At 43.9% G+C, this 19,273-nt stretch overlaps 1 protein-coding gene across 6 annotated transcripts in view; it reads left to right on the top strand.

Annotated features, from left to right (window-relative positions):
- LOC134337366 (3',5'-cyclic-AMP phosphodiesterase 4C-like) overlaps window positions 1–19,273 on the top strand; it is a 285,269-nt gene that overhangs the window by 128,863 nt on the left and 137,133 nt on the right. Inside the window, exon 1 of one of the 6 annotated variants that reach the window (XM_063032309.1) lies at window positions 7,494–8,417. The exons of 4 other annotated variants lie outside the window; for them this stretch is intronic. In XM_063032309.1, coding sequence (XP_062888379.1) covers window positions 8,200–8,417 — 218 coding nt within the window. In that variant the 5' untranslated portion in view covers window positions 7,494–8,199. Of the gene's footprint in view, window positions 1–7,493; window positions 8,418–19,273 lie in introns of those variants that run through there. One more of the 6 variants, XM_063032311.1, reaches the window with a different exon arrangement.

Raw genomic sequence — 19,273 nt, 5'->3', positions numbered from 1 at the left:
ATCCGTGAGGGGAAGAAATGTAAATGTGCTTGGAAATTGAAAGTTTTGTTATGCTGAGCAGAAATTTTTTTTAAAAAAGAAGCATTCATACAGGCATATAGATAGGTATGTGGAGGGGTATGTGCCATGTGTAGGTAAATGGGATTCGTTTAACTTGGCATCATGGTCAGCTCAAACTTTGTGGCCAAAGGACCTGTTCTCATCCTATATAGTTTTATGTTCAATATTACTTCTGTTACAAATATATCCTTCCTTATTTCACAAATCACAAGTCACAAGTTCAAGTTTAATTGCCATTCAACCATACACATGAATGCCACCAAATGAAACAGTGTTCCTCTGGGACAAAATTGGAAAAGACAATACCAACAGTCACACACAGCACAAAGCACATATAGAACTTTTAATTGCAATTCCAGTAAAATATACAGTCCCAAAAAATAATAACAGAGCCCAAGTTCCTGAGTGTCATGGCCTTTAGATTAAAGGTGCATGGGATGATTGACTTGGAGTCACGTTTCTTTATGTAGGGAGACGAGATCTGAACACAATATTCTGCATACAATCTCACCAAGACCCGAACACACCTTTACTCCTGTACTCAAGTCCTTTTTCAATAAAGGCTAACTTAATCTTTGTCTTTTAAATTTCTTACTAAATTGGATATTAACTTTCTGTGACTTGTATACAAGATCAGGCAGGTCCTCTGAACATTAACATATTTCATTCTCTCACCACTTAGAAAAAAAATGTTTTTCTCATTTGCCTACCAACCTCTCAGATGAACACTATACAGTACTGTACATTCCAAATGCCATGTCCTCACCTCATCCATTGACTCAACCTGCCTAAAGTCCCCTGAAGCTTTCTACATTCTGTTCACAGCCCGTACTGCCAGCCATTTTGCATTAATGGCAAATGTTAGTATAATTATATGTTGCACTCACCTAAATTATTGATATAGATTGTGAACAGCTGGAGTCTCAGCAATGATCCCTTTTATACCTCATTAGTCACAGTTCTCCTTCTCAAAAATGATCAATTTGTTCCTCTCTCTGTTTTTGTATCAACCAATTCTTCATCCACAACACTGTATTATCCCATTCCCACTAATTTTGTTTAATAACTACTTATGTGGCACCTTAAGTCTAAATACACTACTTTCTCTTCTTAGCTATTATACATTCTGCTATTTACAATCTCGCACGACAGATTAGTCAAATAATTTTCTTTTCATACGTCCGTATCAATTCTGCTCGGTCCTACTATAAGTTTTCTGAGAGCCCTGTTACCACTTCCTGAGTAATAGATTTGAATATTTTCCATGTTTCTCGGGTCAAGCTAATTATATTCCTTCACTTTATTTCTCCCTCTTAAGAAGCAAGATGACATGTGCATCCTTCCACCTATGAGATCCATCCTCGAAACCATGGAATTTTGTATGATGACAGCCAGCGCATCAACTAATTGTACACCCACCTCACTTTTCAGCTCCTAGGAATTTACTGCCTCCCTCGGTCCTATTAACTACCCCAACAGCATTTTGAAACACATTAATTTATTTCAATCCTTCCTTCACTTTAGACCTGTCTGTGCTATTTCCAAGGGGATAGTTCTGTCTTCTTCCATGTTAGAAAAACACAAGATTGTAGTTGACCTTATTCCCCGTCATTTTCTTATTCCCCAACATAATTATGCCTACCTCAGACCCTAATCTTTTGCTTGTTATCTATAACAATAAAGGCTTTTGCAGTCTGATCTGGTTTCTAGCCAGATTCCTCACATATTCTACATTCCATTTTCTGGTCAATTTATTGATCCTCTTTTACTGAAGTCTGAAATTTTCCTAATTTTGGGCTTACTGCATTTTTTTCCTTGATCTAATATCATAATTACCTTTGTTAGGCATGGCTGTATAACTTTTCTATTAGGTTTTTGTAACTTAATCTCTGCCAAATTATGCATCATTGTTGCTTTGTTTTTTTAAGATCTTGATTTCAGAATGAACTTCATTAAATCTCTATATGAAATTTTATTTTTATCATAAACACCCTTCCTACCCTACCTAGTACCTGGTAAGTACTAGATTATTAATTACTTTCTCACTGCACAATTCTCAATCCAAACTTTGTTTTGTCCCTCTTTGTTTCTTCAACATAATGACCTAAAAACATCTTTAATACAGTACATTTTATGAATTGGTCCTCACTATTACTGATTTCCTGAGCTTAGTTCCCCTTTCTCTACTGAAATACCTTTTTCTTCCTCTACCTTTTCCATTTTTGAATATTTCTTTTTAAAGTTAGAATTGTGGAATACTTAATTCCCAGCTTGATCATTTTGTAAATGTGTAATGGCTATTAAACCACACAAATTTATTTCTACTTGTGCCAATGTACTTGTTCTTGTATGGTAAGGTGGAACGTTGACCTCACAATCTACTTCATCATGACCTTGTCCTTACCGTCTGCCTGGTTTTTGCTTTTCTTATGCACTATCTTAATATGATGAAACAATCTGTGGGATGCAAAACAAAGTTTTTTCACTGTACCTCAGTACATGTGACATTAATAATGAATTTACCAAGTTTACTAGTTTAACTCATTTGTATATCTGGTTACAAACTACAAATTCCAGTTGCTCATTGAATTTTCCTTGAACATTTCCGTTTATCTTGAGTGCCAAACATTTTTTCAGATAGAATCATCAAAACAGTAAAAGAGTAGCAGGAATAGTTACTCAGGCTCTTCAAGCCTGCTCCACCACTCAGTGCCAATCCCTCGTTTCAAAACCATACCCCTCATCTCGTTCACAAATACGTCAGTGAATTGGTATCCAGAGCCTTCTGTAGTAGAACATTTCATATGCTTGTTACCTTCAGGCTAAACAAATTCCTCCTCCACTCTGTCCTAAATATCTTAACCTGTACCCTGAGACTGTGAATCCTGATTTTAAGATCTCAGCCAAGGGAAACATCCATCTTGTTTTTAGACTTCTGAATCCATCAAAATTTTGTGCATTTTAATTACAATTTTTCACATTCTTTCAAACTTTAGTGAATTCAGACCAAGTGAATTTTTTTAAGGAAAGAAATTATTTCCAAGCGAGACTAATGAGTCGAGAAGATGGAGTTTATCCATTAGCCTTCTTGCTATTGACCCACTATGGCTCTTAGTACAGCCGTTCATGAATTTTAAAAATCCTATCATTATTTTCAAATTTCTCCATGGGTGTATCCCTTTGTAGTTTCCTCTATTTCATAGCCCTCTAAGATCTCTTCATTTCTAATTGGTCCTGATTTTAATCTCTCCAATCAACCAAGGGGTTTAGTTCATTCTCTCTTCTTGGACTGTCTCACTCTTTCAATAAGATATTTCCCAAAATCTGTTCTTTGATCACATATTGGTTATATGTCAATAAGGCCAATTTTGATGGTATCAAAAAGGATCTTGCAAGTGTGTGTAGCCCCCTGGTCAGCCTCAGGTTCACTCAGCTCGCTTTCGTCTCGGGGTAAGCAGCCTTCGGCCCCGCCAGACTGGGTAATCAAGTTTGTGTAAATGCTGTGTGATGTACCCCACCCTGCCAAATAACAGGCAATACACCATGTGTGATTAAATGATTACACTTTATATCTCTTACTTTGACCATTTAATTAATAGAGATAAAATATAAAAGGAAAGTAAAAGGCGCCAGACTTATCAAAGTTCAACCACTTTGTGCACAACCGTTGGAACTCAATTAATGGAGTCCTCTTTCCACCATTCGATCCTCTCCGACCACCTCAACCCACCGCCTGGGACCAACCACGGTGGTCGACCAGAGTGCATCCAGCACGTTCTTCTGTAGCCTCTCTGCTTCCTTAAAACTACCTGCTCCTCCATCTATCTTCACATCGCTCGCAAACTTGGCCACAAAGCCATCAATTCCGTTACCCAACCCATTGACATATAACATTAAAAGAAGCAGTCCCAACACAGACCCCTATGGTACACCACCACTCCCCAGCAACCAACCAGATATTGCTCCCTTTATTCCCACTCTTTGCCCCCTGCCAATCAGTCAATGCTAGTATCCTTCCTGTAATACCATAGAACATAGAATAGTACAGCACAGTACATGCCCTTTGGCCCACAATGTTGTGCCGACCCTCAAACCCTGCCTCCCATATAAGCCCCCACCTTAGATTCCTCCATATGCCTGTCTAGTAGTCTCTTAAACTTCATTAGTGTATCTGCCTCCACCACTGACTCAGGCAGTGCATTCCACGCACCAACCACTCTCTGAGTAAAAAACCTTCCTCTAATATCCCCCTTGAACTTCCCACCCCTTACCTTAAAGCCATGTCCTCTTGTATTGAGCAGTGGTGCCCTGGAGAAGAGACGCTGGCTATCCACTCTATCTATTCCTCTTATTATCTTGTACACCTCTATCATGTCTCCTCTCATCCTCCTTCTCTCCAAAGAGTAAAGCCCTAGCTCCCTTAATCTCCGATCATAATGCATACTTTCTAAACCAGGCAGCATCCTGGTAAATCTCCTCTGTACCCTTTCCAATGCTTCCACATCCTTCCTATAGTGAGGTGACCAGAACTGGACACAGTACTCCAAGTGTGGCCTAACCAGAGTTTTATAGAGCTGCATCATTACATTGCGACTCTTAAACTCTATCCCTCAACTTATGAAAGCTAACACCCCATAAGTTTTCTTAACTACCCTATTCACCTGTGAGGCAACTTTCAGGAATCTGTGGACACGTACCCCGAGATCCCTCTGCTCCTCCACACTACCAAGTATCCTGCCATTTACTTTGTACTCTGCCTTGGAGTTTGTCCTTCCAAAGTGTACAACCTCACACTTCTCCGGGTTGAATTCCATCTGCCACTTCTCAGCCCACTTCCGCATCCTATCAATGTCTCTCTGAAATCTTTGACAATCCTCTACACTATCTTCAACACCACCAACCTTTGTGTCGTCTGCAAACTTGCCAACCCACCCTTCTACCCCCACATCCAGGTCGTTAATAAAAATCACGAAAAGTAGAGGTCCCAGAACAGATCCTTGTGGGACACTACTAGTCACAATCCTCCAATCTTAATGTACTCCCTCCACCACCACCCTCTGCCTTCTGCAGCTAAGCCAATTCTGAATCCACCTGGCCAAACTTCCCTGGATCCCATGCCTTTTAACTTTCTGAATAAGCCTACCATGTGGAACCTTGTCAAATGCCTTACTAAAATCCATGTAGATCACATCCACTGCACTACCCTCATCTATATGCCTGGTCACCTCCTCAAAGAACTCTATCAGGCTTGTTAGACACAATCTGCCCTTCACAAAGCCATGCTGACTGTCCCTGATCAGACCATGATTCTCTAAATGCCTATAGATCCTATCTCTAAAAATCTTTTCCAACAGCTTTCCCACCACAGACGTAAGGCTTACTGGTCTATAATTACCCGGACTACCCCTACTACCTTTTTTGAACAAGGGAACAACATTCGCCTACCTCCAATCCTCCGGTACCATTCCCGTGGACAACGAGGACATAAAGATCCATGACATTAGAGCTTTTATTGTGTTGATCTTTTTTAAGATTTTAACTTTTTTGGTTTGTAGTTCAAGTGTAATAGCTCAATTTAGCAACATTGGTGCATTGGAGCAGAATCATTTGGAGTGTATAATAGCTTTATTCATCTTTCTAAAGTCAATTGCAAGGTGAAAAACATATTTAAACATTTAGATGATTCTGATCTTGGGTGTCTACAACAGAAAAGGTCCTTTTAATTCTAAAATATGCAATTGCAGTGGTTATACATTTGTAGCTGTGACAAATTTCAAATATGAAAGCAAGTGTAGAATTGTTCTGGTTTGATTACTGGATATTTATACCTCGAGTGTATGGTCAGTAGAATCTTTACAGATGCAAAGACTTGCTAAATGACCAATTTGTGTGCAATTCTAGCTGCTTTAAGGCTAAGCATAAAAATGTCACTTTATTAAGGAATTTCAAATGTATTGTTCATAGGGTTGCCTTAATGTAGCAGCAATGAGAGACACCATCTGTTTACGTACAGATCAGGTTCTTTGCACAGATGTTTTGACTTTAAAATTATATCATTGACTGTCATGTTAGCACATTCCCTCTTCAAAGGGGCATCTATTTTTTCACTTTGTATATACCATGGGCTCTTAACTTGTTAAGCAGCCTCACGTGTTGCACCTTGTCAAAGGCCTTCTGAAAATCCAAGTACACAATATGCACCAGTTCTCCTTTGTCTATCCTGCTTGTTATTTCCACAAAGAATTCCAAAACATTTGTCAGGCAAGATTTCTCCTTGAGGAAACCATGCTGACTGCAGCTTATTTCATCGTGTGCCTCCAAGTACCTCAAAATCACATCCTTAAAGGTGAAATGTTTAAGGGTAACATGAGGGGGAAGTTCTTCCCTCAGAGGGTGGTAAGAATATGAAATGAGCTGCCACTGAGTGGTGGATGTAATTTCAATGTCAGTGTTTAAGAGAACTTTGGATAGGTACATGGATGGGGGGGTATGGAGGGGTGTGGTCTGAGTGTAGGTCGATGGGGCTAGCCAGTTTAAATGATCCAGCATGGTACAAAGGGCCTGTTTCTGTACTGTATGACTATTTCCTGATATCACCACAGTGTAAAATATTATCTATACAATCTTGTTAAGTGACTTGGGACTTTTGTTAAAAATCCGCATTGCTCATATAGGTTTGATTTTAGTTGTGTGTCTTCCCCAAGAATGCCTCTTAACAGGGATTAGACAAGGTACACCACTAGTTGGAACACTCTCGACGTAAAGCGAACAGGCACTAAGTGACCATGACTCAAAGAGAAGCTGAGAATGAGCAGTGGTATATACACGGTCTACCTGCTTGACCCGGAACCAGCAAAGTCTGACTGTAACAGTACGTAGCTGGGAGAGGATCATATGCCAGAGAGAGAGATCCCACCATGCAGTAAGTCCATCACGTTGTGTTGGCCTCAGCAGAAATGACACTGCTCTCTGTGCCACAGTGTGGGGTGATTTCATCCTTTCAGTTTTACAGACTTGGGAGCTGCCTACAGCACAGGCACGGGCCATTCAACCCATCTGCTCTATACTATGTTACCTCTGAGTCTCTTCTCACCTTTCCATCTCACAGACTCAGTTGCCCTCTCTATGGTCAGCGGACTTCCTTTCCAGCTGTAGTTTTCCGGTACAAAGTTTTGTACTTTAAACAGATTTTGTACTTTAACCAAGCAGGCAATTTGTCATAGAAGTAGAAAATACTGGAATTTTCTAAACTCTTAAATGTGGCCAGAGTTTGGTGAATGGCTAAGGCGTGTTCAACCTCTCTCCCTAAGACAACCCCTCAGTATCTGTCTCTGTCTAAGCCGTCCTAACCTGCTGGATGTCGGGCGTTTATTTACTTTTTGTCTGATTCTGCCTTCCGTGAAGCGTTTGGGACTTTTTGCCAAATGAAAACTGTAGTTGTCTATCATCCTGATCGACACAGACTGGGGTCGAGACCTGAGGGACACAGGGAGAATCCTCCCTCTTTCACATCGAGTAGGAGCGGCCCAGACATTCCCGCGTTTTACTAAACTTTCCATATCGGTGTCCAATCTTTTATTCCCCCCCCCTTTCGAGTTTGTGCTACGGCGGTTCGGCGGCTACTGGATTCGCACCGGTGAGGAGCCAACCTCTTTATTTGGAGCGGGGTTGGACCCAGGCAGCGATCCGACCCCTAGACTTCGGAACCTCCTCGGAGACATCTGTGCAGAGATTGGCAGTGTAAGTGCGGCAACTCCCGAAAAACTTTGCACTCGGTCGCCGCACTGTCTCGAAGCGGAGCTGGGGTCGGCTCAGACTCTTCCTTGCTCACAAGTTTGTGAGTCTGATTCACTACAGCCTCTGGTCTGCGGACGTCTCGCCACCTAGACTCAATTCAACAAAGAGCCAAATGAATTGGAATCAGATGGTCGCAAAATCGGCGCCAGCTCCCGACATCAGCTGCGGGCGATGGTTCTGAAGTTCGTCTGAAAGTTTCTCTTTAGAAACCCCGGTCAGTTTTCTGGGGATTTAAGAGCTTAAGTTTGCGAGTCCTCCATCTCCGCTCCGGAGGCTGGAGCAGGCGAGAGAGAGTGGGCGTCAGGTTCGACTCCAAGTGCCGGTTGAAGACCAACTCTCCCCATGGCGGGGGCGAAAGAGGACAGTGACTCGATGACTCCGCTGCGTGACGATGAGCGACCCCACGGCACGAAGAACCAGATGGCCTCCTCTTCAGCTCCCAGAAAGTCACCGGTCAACTCGCCGAGACCGTCGCCGCGAAATTCCCCTTTGCTCTTCCGCAAGTTGTTAATGAACAGAAGCATTCGTATGCAGCGCCGCTTCACAGTGGCGCAAACCAGGTAAATGGTGCATGTTTGAAACTCGCAGCCAGTTGCAGGCGGGAAAAGAGTTGTGTGCAATTTTAAATTGATTTGGTTTGTTGTGTTAATTATGGATTATTCACGTGTAACTGCATATATTACATTAACTAGTACCATACCTTTGCCACTGGATACAACACCCCGTGTAAATACATTACCCAATGACGCATCGTGTGACCCTAGTATTACACCGTGTTCAGTACACGATAAGTCACCGTGTCACACTGGCTGAAAATAACACACTGTAAATCACTGGGTGTTTTGTGAACAGTATCCAACAGTACCCCATGTGTCGCTGGTATACGTTATAATATGGCACTCCGTGTCACGGGGTTACAATGTATTACATGACGCAATTCTTAAATTTTAAATTACTATTCTATGGTGCGTATTGAATATAATACTCAGTGTATATTATCAAGTTGTGCACCGTGTACCATTGGGTGTAACACCCTAATTTGTTCTGAAGTATGTATACACATAGTAATAATGCGCTGTGTATCATTGGGCGCGAGGATCCGTGCGTTTTATGTAAAAACACGCCATGAATCATTGGCTGTATGTACCTTATTAAATAACAATTTGTTTCACCGAGTAGCTGTTTCTCTCTCCCTTCATTCGTTCCTTTTTCTTTCTCTTTTTTCTACTTCTACTTTTCTCTCAAGTTTTTCTCTCTCACCTTTTATTTCTCTCACTCTCTCTATGTTTCTCTCACTCACTTGCTGCGTCCTTCGCAGTCACTTTCTTCCTTTTTCTTCTCTCTGTCACGGCCTTCGCTTTCCTGTTTCTTTTCATCCTCGGCAAGATTCAGGGGCCTCAGAACACGGGGGATGACAAGAGGAAGACGACTGTGGATGCTTATGCTCAGGAGCAAGCGAGTGATTATTAATAGAATAGACAAGTTGTGGAGCTCTGCGTTCTGTCAACTTGATCCTCCCAATCTGCAAAAATGATTTTGTTTAATTCTCTACTGGCAGACTTAAGCCTGGTGTTTAGATGAAAACGTAACCAAGTTATAAATGTCAGTGAATCACTCCCTTGCCGTTTGTCTGTTATTTTTAGTTTAGACTGTGATTACGAAGCTTTGTCAACAACACAACCAGTGAGTGGGCTTTGTTTTCCTCTCTGTCGCCCTTGTTTTCTGGTGTTAGTTACTGAGGGTACTGTGGTGAAGTGTATTGGGGAAAAAACAGGAGTTTGTCGTCTCTGTGGCCGCCTTTCATTATCTCTGGTTGAGCCACAGTTGATGAAATTGCTTTTGTTGGAAAGGCATTGATAGGCTGTAGGTTGAATAATCACCCAATTTCTGCACAGCAAGATTTCAGGTAAAGCAAAGAGATGCTGAGTGGATAGTGTGTGGAAATATAGGCTGAGCAAGGCTTATTCTCAGAGTGCTGTGCAATGAGCCCTGCCCTCTCATTTTTTCCAGAGACACTGAGTCTTTCTGATCCACCTCAGAGAACAAATGAGGCATCAATTTTATGTCACAATGAAAGGTGGCACCTCTGACAGTGCTGAATGGGGTACGGAGGCCTGGTGGTTAACTTACAGGGCTGGCAACTAAACTTCTGAGGCAGTTAGTCAGAGATGGGAGAGAAACCATCTTGGCAGTAATTAATGTAATTAATGTTGTTTTTTCTGAAGAGTAAGTACTCTCAGTGACAATGATATTTCAGATTGTCATCATAACACACCTGGTCCTCTAATGTACTTCAGTGAGGACATCTCTTTATCCCGTTGGGCCTCCATGAGTCTCCAGGCTGATTCCTAAACATCTTTCAGAGGCAATCAGAGATGGACAATAAATGCCTGCATTCCCAATAACAAACTCATCCTTGTGTGTAAACAAAAAATAAAAACCTCCCTTTGTTCTCCTGTAGAACATCAGCCTCAATTATAAAGCTAATTTCTGCAATGGGGCTTGAAACCACGACCAAGAGCTGTGGCAGATGGGGGCCAGCTCTATAAAACTGACCAGTTCAAGTGGTTCCATTTAAAATCACAGTGTACAACCTGAAATTCTTGCTCTTCGCAGACATCCTCAAAAACAGAAGGGAACCCCAAAGAATGAACAACAGAACAACATTAGAACCCCAAAGCCCCCTCTCCCTCCTCCCACGCACAAGCAGCAGCAAGGCATTAATCTCCCTCCTCCCCCCCATTCAGCAGAAAGCGTCCGCACTGACCACCCACCAAGCAAGCAATTGTCACGGTCCTGATCGTTTATTCCCTAGTTTCCTCTAATTTCCTTTGAATGTGCCACGGTTCCAACCATTAATTTCCCAATTGCTTCTAATTTTCTTTGATGACAGCACACCTGGTTTCCATCAGGACCTGCAGTATAAGGACCCTGGCGTTACAAACCCTAGTTGCCAGATCGTTGGTCTTTTTCCTGTGTGATAACTAACATTTCCCGACTGCTTGGAACCGTTTGTTCTAAGTTTAGCTCCAGTTTCAAGGTTTACCTATGAGACTCCGTCTCTCTGAGTCAAGACCCTGTGTCAAGATCCCTCCCGTTTGCTGTTCTGTGTTTATGCCTGTGTAAGCATCCTAACTCAATCTCCGTGCCTGTGTCCTGCACTTGGGTTCGCCTCATTCGCCACGTTCGCCACGTTCCATTGCAACAGCAATAGCAGAGCCCCCAAAGAGCCCCTTGATCTGCAGTCCAACAAAAGCTAATCTTTCCCCGACTGTTTGACGTGCCACAGGCTCTCTCGCTTACTAACAAGGGACAGGGAGATATCACCCATTTCACAGCAAAGGAGGAGGCTAACAAGTAGAGGCTATTACAGTGTTACAATCTGCCATGTCGTGCTTTATTGCGAGATTCTCCGACTCAGGAATTGGCAACCAACTCTCTCCACAGTCGAGAGAGAGAGAGCAAGAGAGAGAGGGAGCAATCACTTGAGAATGGAGACCTCAGTCAGCTGCACCCCGCTGCCACGGAATTCTGCCGTTCCATCTCCTGCGACAACTCTGTCGGTGACACTGGCATGGGAACACTCGTCCACAGTGCGTTCTTCCAGGCCACTCCTGGGTATGTTGAAAAACCTCTCCAGGAGCCTCAGTTTCTCCATTGGCTCAGCCACGCAGGGGACTAGAGCAATACCTCACCTTCGTGCGAACTCCATCCTGCCAGGATGGTACACTTGTGTCACCGATGGAACTCCTAAGTGTGGACGCTGAGTCGGGGGAGAATGAAGGAGTTCGTTGTTGGGGCAACTGGCATGAAGCTGTCTGATCCCTCACTGAAAAGTGGGGACAAACAGGTTATTTACTCCATAAGTTAAAGATCTGAGATGATTCATGTCGTCTCCTCTCACTTTGCCAATCCACGAGTCCGGTGGCTTCAGTTTTCCAGAAGGATGTGAAATTTCCTTGCAGAAAATTCACTGTTATCCCCCTTCCCTGACGAGCCAGCAATTGATAAATCTGCAGAGCAATTACTGATTTGAGGCTAACAAACGTTATCTTTATGCAAAAGTATTATAAATCCAGTTGCCAGCACCCCGCTGTAAGGATAGAGCATGAATGCTCATAGCTCACCACCCCCTCTGCGCACCTTGCCACAGCGAGGAGAGCTTTGAATTACTGGCACTCAATTGAACTCTTGCCCTCATCCTTCTGAAAATCATTGGAAGCAGAATGGATAGACCCTGGAAGCAGCAAGAGCCAACACCGAGGTGGACTTCATTGCAACAACCCCTGGAAATTCCAGAGATCCCTGTGCTGCTGATTGGGACCTCAATAGGGGCATGACAGTGTCTGCAACCTCGGTGGTAATAGATTGTAAGCCCTTCTTTGTCCCTATCTTCTTCTGGGCAGTTGTTGCTGGAGGTTTACACACCCACTTCAAAGAGTCCAGCAAGTGCCTTTGGCTGTCCCACCTGACCCCAACACCATCATGATCACACCTTCAGGTCGATAGTGGGGGATAGTGGACTTCCTGCTCTTGCAGGCAATGAAGCGCCCAGATCCATCCATGCCTTTGCGTCCAGCTTTGAAATCCATCAGGAGCCTGGTTCCGAGACAGAGGAATTCTCCCTATCCACCCTGTCTGTGCAGGAGATGGGGGACTTGCATAAAGCTTCGGTGGGGTCAGACAGTGGCTGGGCAGCATTGGTGTCAGGTGGGTGTGCCTGACGTATTCCAGTTATGAAACACTTTCTCAGCCTTGATGCCCAACCCAGCAGTGGAGAGAGAAATGGTGTTTAGAGGGTCTGCAGCCTCTCCCACTGCAGGAGGTCTTCATTTTGCCCGTGGAAAGGTCCACCAGGGAATCCCTGCTAATCTCATCTCAGGGCACCTGACCTTGTGGGTAGGAACTATAGGGGAAGACTGGGAACCCATACCAAGAGTCACCACCTTTCCATCAGGTGGGCTGTGCATCTCCATCACGCAGAAGAGGTGCACCCTCCTCTTCCTTGAGGGTCAGAGTGGCTTAGAGACTTCTAGCACTGAGCTGGTCTCTGGTATTCAACCCTCTGCCCTCGTCCTGCTGGGCACAGTCATGGAACGCTGGCTCTGTTGCCAGTCCCAGAGGTGAGTCAGAGTTAAGCCTGCTCCTCATTGTGCAGGGGAAATGATCCTCGTCGTACATGTCGGACTCTCGGTCACCGGTGTAGCATGGTGCCTAACCATATTTACTAGCATTCCGGTGAAATATTTCACTATGTTACAGGTGCTATATAAACCCAGGTTGGAGAAGCGAAAATCAGCAATATTCAATATAAAGCTGAAAACCCAGAAGGTACGAGCAGGAGTAGACAATTTTGTCCTTCGTGCCTGTACTTCTAGTCACTAGATTCATGGCTACTCATTCAAACTCAGTACTCTTTTCATGTTTTTTCCCATGTCCCTTGATATCTTTAACCCAGGGGTTCCCAACCTTTTTTATGCCACAGGTCAATACCATAAGCAAGGGGCCTTCTTTAGGTATTGGCATTATATCAATCCCCTTCTTGCATATATTCAATGACCTGGCTTCAACTATCTTCAGTGGTAGAGATTTCCACAGGCTTATTGAACTCTAGGCAAAGAAATGTCTCTTCCTCTCATTCACAAATACCTCACCCTGAATCTGAGCCTGTGACCCTTATTTCTGGACATCACAGCTGTGGGGAACATCCTTCCTGCATCTGGTCTGTCCAGTACTTGAGGGGTTTTTATATCTCCTATCAGTCTCCCAGCCATGTGGCTACACATCGAGGAAATGGAAGTCATCCAAAGAACGAGAGATAGATCCATATGGAAAACCATGGTCACCAACATCCACATTGGATATGGTAACTTGACAGACATCAGTCTTCTGAAATCCAGTCAGCATAAGTCCAACAGTCCCAATCTTTCTTCATTCATCAGTACTGTCAATCCACCCATCCCAGTAACCGGTGTGGTGACCCAAGCGATTCTGCAATGCTGGAACTCTTGAGCAACACACCCAAAAATGCTGGAGGAACTCAGCAGATCAGGCAGCATCCGTGGAGGGAAATGAACAGTCGGTATTTTGGGCTGACTCGATCAGGACAGATGAATCAGTGTGGTGAATCTACCACTCTACTCAGCAAAATTATCCTTCCTTAGATAAGATGACCAAATCTGCATGCAAGACAAAGTATTATTTCACTAAGGGCCTTTACAATTGCAGTAAGATGTCCCTGCTCCTACATTGAAAGCACTTGCTATGAAGCTTGGACAATTTAACCGCCGGCACAGATAGTCTGGATGCCCGAGTGTCAGGAACAGACGCGAGGGTCAGACTGATTTTGCTCGCTATCCTGCGAATGGTCATTCCTGACTCTGCAGAGTCGAGGCAGTGAACTGATCCCACTGCTGTGTGTTTTTATCCCACTGGTGTGATGAACTGGGGGCCGAGGCCTGGGCCTGTTCCGGGAGCGGATCTGGGACTCAGTCTCGTTCGCAGTGCTGTTTGTTTGCTTCTATTGTTTGCATGATTTGTGTTTCTCTTCTCTCTTTCTTCCTCTACACGGTTGATTTTGATTCTTTTTAAAAATTGGGTTATTCTGGCTTCTTGCTTTGTGGATGCCTGTAAGCAGACAAATTTCAAGGTTGTGTAATTTATACATTCTTTGATAATGAATGTACTTTGAATCTTGAATCATTGAATCTTGTCCAAGTTGCATGCCATCTTGGACAATGTCTCCCATCCACTGCATAATATACTGGTTGGGCACAGGAGTACGTTCAGCCAGAGACTCATTCCACCGAGATGCAACACAGAGCGTCGTTGGAAGTCATTCCTGCCTGTGGCCATCAAACTTTATGTAACGCTCAGTTATATTGGCTCGTATATGTCTCGGGGAAATCCCACCCAGCACCTGCCTCAACGCTTCCCACGGAGTCGGTTGCTGCCCGAATCAATCCTAAACATCAATCATCAGCCAGCGCACCCAGTATGTTTTACCAAGTACACTTTATAGATATTACTAATTCTATGACATTAATATATATTCGATACAGAAAAGGAAGTAATGAAAAAAAAGGCGCCAAGACTTATCAAAGTCCAAGTTCTTCACGCACAACCGTTGGAGCTCAATCGATTGCTGACGACCACCCGGATCCTGTCAACTCACGGTTCAAGACCACCCAGAGTGATTGACTGGAGCCTCTCCGCACGTCCGCCGTCCTCCCCGTCTCTCCTCCGACTCCCCGCCAAAACCCCGTCCACCGTCCTCCCCGTCTCTCCTCCGACTCCCCGCCAAAACCCCGTCCCCAGTCATATGAGACAGCGTTATCATCCGAAAACAGAACGGTACATGAACACCCATTGGCTAATAGCACCCTGCTATCTGTACTAACGCAAGCAAATGTCTAGCTAGAGACTTTTTCAGCATTTAACATAACAAAGAAGCATTCCCCAGTACAACATAACAAAGAAGCCATTTTAACTTTAACATACAAAAAAAGAAAGACCCCGTACATTTACAACTCCTCCCTTGGAGGGTCAGACACCCTGAGCCGATAGGCTGGTCCAGGACTTATTTCCTGGCATAATTTACATATTACTATTTAATTATTTATGGTTTTATTACTATTTAATTATTTACGGTGCAACTGTAACGAAAACCAATTCCCCCCCCTCCCCCCCCGGATCAATAAAGTATGACTATGACTATGACTATGACTTATCAATCACAGTCCCATCTATCTTTGTGGATTAGAAGAGCAGCCAGGGGTTGGGTAGATGTGATTGGGAAGTCCAAGTTATACCATTGCTCCTTGTAGCATTGATGCATGTCACTCCATCTGGGTCAGAGAGGTGCCAATACCAACCGAGAAGTTGGAGGTTCTTCCTTCTGCAGTTGAGCTCTTTCCAAAGCCTTTTCCACCTGTACCACCAGGTGGCAGCAGATTTCCATGCTACCATCTATCTGTTGGTAAATGTAAATGCTGGTCCTTGGACCACAGTGAGGCAGGCATTTGGCACAACTGCTGCTTGCTGGTCTTTAAGCTCCTCACATCTCTCCTCACATCTCTCCATCTTGCCATATCATGTTCTGCTATTCTTTTTGTTGTGTATGTGGCCTGGTTACGCAACAATGCTATTAATAAAAACACTGGAGACGGGAGCTAAGTTTCATGGTTCTTTACTGGCATAATCCGAACTCAGCACACACGTACAGATCAATACGCGCCTAATAGCGCATGCAATGACGTGATACTAAAACGTAAAGTAGTCCCTTATTATAATGTAGGCTATATGGTACACTCCTCCCCTTTTATTTTAATAGTGTATCAACTGTTTTTTTACTGGGGCACTATGCTAACAAATATGTTTACCCTTGACATACAAATGCCTACCATTTGTTTACTTTGCAACTTAATAATATCAAATTATAACAAAGTAACGTAATAATATCAAATTATAACAAGCCTTTATTTTTATTTTTGGTCTAAGACCCACTTGTAACTCAAGTCTCTGTGGGGGGGTCTTCTCTGCCTCTCTGGGTAACGTCTGTCCTGAAACGTTTGCTTCGGGGTATGAGTCTCCACAGGTACATCAGGTGGGTCCTCAGCACTGATGACAGGCTTATCTGTGGATGAAGCTGATGTGGTCACATCAGGAGTGTTTCTTTGTCAGGGGAGTCTGAGCAAGGTGTTGTTCAGTTTTTCACCTGAGCATTCAGGATTTGATCCACATGACGTGCTTCTACGTCACAGGAGTTGCAAGGTGTTGTTGAGTTTTTCACCTGAGCATCCAGGATTTGGTCCACATGATGTCTCCATATGTTCTCTCCCACCTGTACTGTATACATCAGTGGCCCGTCTATGGCGGAAATTGTACCCCACTGCCATTTTTCAGTCTGGTAATCATGTGCAAGAACTGACTGTCCCAGACTGAAGCTCCGTGTTGACTTAGCATTCAAGTGTTTAAACTGTCTGTTCTCCACATCACGCCGTACATCTGGTTTGAGAAGATCCATGCGGGACCTCAGGTTCCTGTTCAGAAACATCATCGCTGGAGTCTTGATTAGTGGTTGCATGTACAGTATTACGATAGGCAAGGTGGAAGTTGTCTATCTTGTGTTGCAGTGGTCGATTTTTGCTGTCTATTGCCTTGATGGCTTTCTTGAATATCTGCACAAATCTTTCTGCCGAGTCATTTGTGAATGGATGGTAAGGGGTCGATGTAAAGTGCTTGATTCCATTGTTCTTCACAAAGGTTTGGAATTCTTCAGAGACAAATTGTCATCCATTGTCTGTGCAGATTTGTTCTGGTATGCCATTCCTGGTGAACATGGTCCTCAGAACCTCTTTTCCGATGTGATTGTCTTCATTTTGATGACCTCTGGCCATTTGGAATGTGCATCAACGGCAATTAAAAAGATAAGAGTCCATGAATGGTCCAGCAAAGTCAATGTGCACTCGTTGCCATGGTGATGAGGGCCACTCCCATGGACGGAGAGGAGCTTGTGGTGGTGTGTTCTGGATATTTGACATCTGGAGCAGTTCTTGGTCAAGTTCGCAATCTGTTTATTGATTCCTGGCCACCACACATAGGCACAGGCAAGACTTTTCATCTTTACGGTACCCAGGTGCCCCTTATGCATTTCCTCCAGCAATCTGGTGCGTAGCTTGGAAGGAATCACAACTCGTGAGCCACACATTAGTGTTCCTCGACACACTGACAACTGCTCCTTCCTCGCTGAGAAGGCTGGAAACAGTGTTACCCCACACTGGCCATCCCTTTACCGTGATGTCATTCACTTTTGACAACATAGGGTCATTGCGTGTTTCCCTTTCAATGAGGCTGATTGTCACTGGTAATTGTTCAACTATCGTTGTGTGAAAGATCTCTGCTGAATCTATTTGTGTAGTTGTCTTGGAAGCTGGCAGTGGTAAACGTAACAAACCATCTGCGTTGCCATGTTGTTTGGTCCCCTTGTGTTCAATGTTGTAACTGTGACCTCCTAAGAAAAGAGAACATCGCTGCAGCCTTTGTGCTGTCATCACTGGAACACCTTTTCTTGGGTTGAAGATTGACATGAGAGGCTGATGGTCAGTCAACAGGGTAAACTTTTGGCCATACAGGTAGTGACTCAATTTCATGACTCCCCACATGAGGCTTAGGGCCTCTCTGTCAATCTGTGCGTAGTTGCGTTCAGCTGAAGTAAGCATTCTTGAGGCAAAGGCTATTGGTCTTTCTGAGCCATCTGGAAACTTGTGCGATAACACAGCTCCTATCCCATGGGGCGAGGCATCACAAGCTGGTCGGATAGGTAAGGAGAGGTTGAAGTGCGCGAGCACCCCGTCTGAAGTTATGAGTCTTTTAGTTTCTTGAAATGCTTTCTTACAGCTCTCATCCAGTTCCATTGTGACCCTGTCTGTAACAGTGCATTTAGTGGGTGTAGGACTGTGGATAGGTTAGGCAAGAACTTGTGGTAGTAGTTTACTAGTCCAAGATATGCTCTCAGCTGAGGCACATTTTCAGATGGTGGTGCCTTAAGCACCGCTTCTATCTTGTCTTGAGACATGTGTAAGCCATCCTTGTTGATCACATGCCCACAGTATGAAACTTCCTTTTGAGAAACTCATATTTCTGTCGATTAGCTCTGAGCTCATATTCTCGTAACCTGGTGAGCCTTTGTTCAAGGTTAGAAAGGTGTTCGTCGTCATCTTTGCCGGTGACAATGATGTCATCCAGGTAACACTGAGTCCCTGGAACGCCCTGCAGGACCTGGTCCATTGCCCTTTGCCGGATTTCAGGAGCTGATGCTATCCCAAACACCAACCTGTTGTACTGGTAAAGTCCTTTGTGTGTATTTATTGTCAGGTATTTCTTGGATGCTTCATCGATTTCCATTTGGAGATAAGCCTGGGTCAAATCGATTTCTGTGAAATGTTTCCCTCCTAACAGGGAGGCAAAGATGGCCTCAATACGAGGTAGAGGATACTGTACTGTGTGGAGAACTGGGTTAACAGTCACTTTAAAGTCACCACATATGCGCACCTTGGTTTTCCTGGTTTTGTGCTGGAGGTTTTCGTCATCACTGGAACAATAGGCGTGGCCCATTCACTCCAATCCACCTTTGACAGGACCCCAGTCTGCTCCAGATTTTTCTGCTCTGCCTCTACTGTAGGACAGATTGCATATGGCACTGGTCTGGCTTTGTGAAATTTTGGACATGCGTTTTCCTCAATCTCAATCTTTGCCTTCATGCCCTGAAGTGTTCCTATTCCTTTCATGAACACTTCCTCAGAGTCGGTAAGTATTTGTGACAGTCTCTCAGATGTATCCTTGCTGCCCTCCTTTGCTGACACATCTAGTGTCTTGATGGTGTGCCAATCCAACTGGATTTTTCTGAGCCATTCAT

The sequence above is a fragment of the Mobula hypostoma genome, chromosome 24 (genome assembly GCF_963921235.1).
Source record: "Mobula hypostoma chromosome 24, sMobHyp1.1, whole genome shotgun sequence".
Lineage (NCBI taxonomy): Eukaryota > Metazoa > Chordata > Chondrichthyes > Myliobatiformes > Myliobatidae > Mobula > Mobula hypostoma.
The sequence above is the reverse complement of the archived record's forward strand: the minus strand, read 5'-3'. Positions and strand labels throughout refer to the sequence as shown.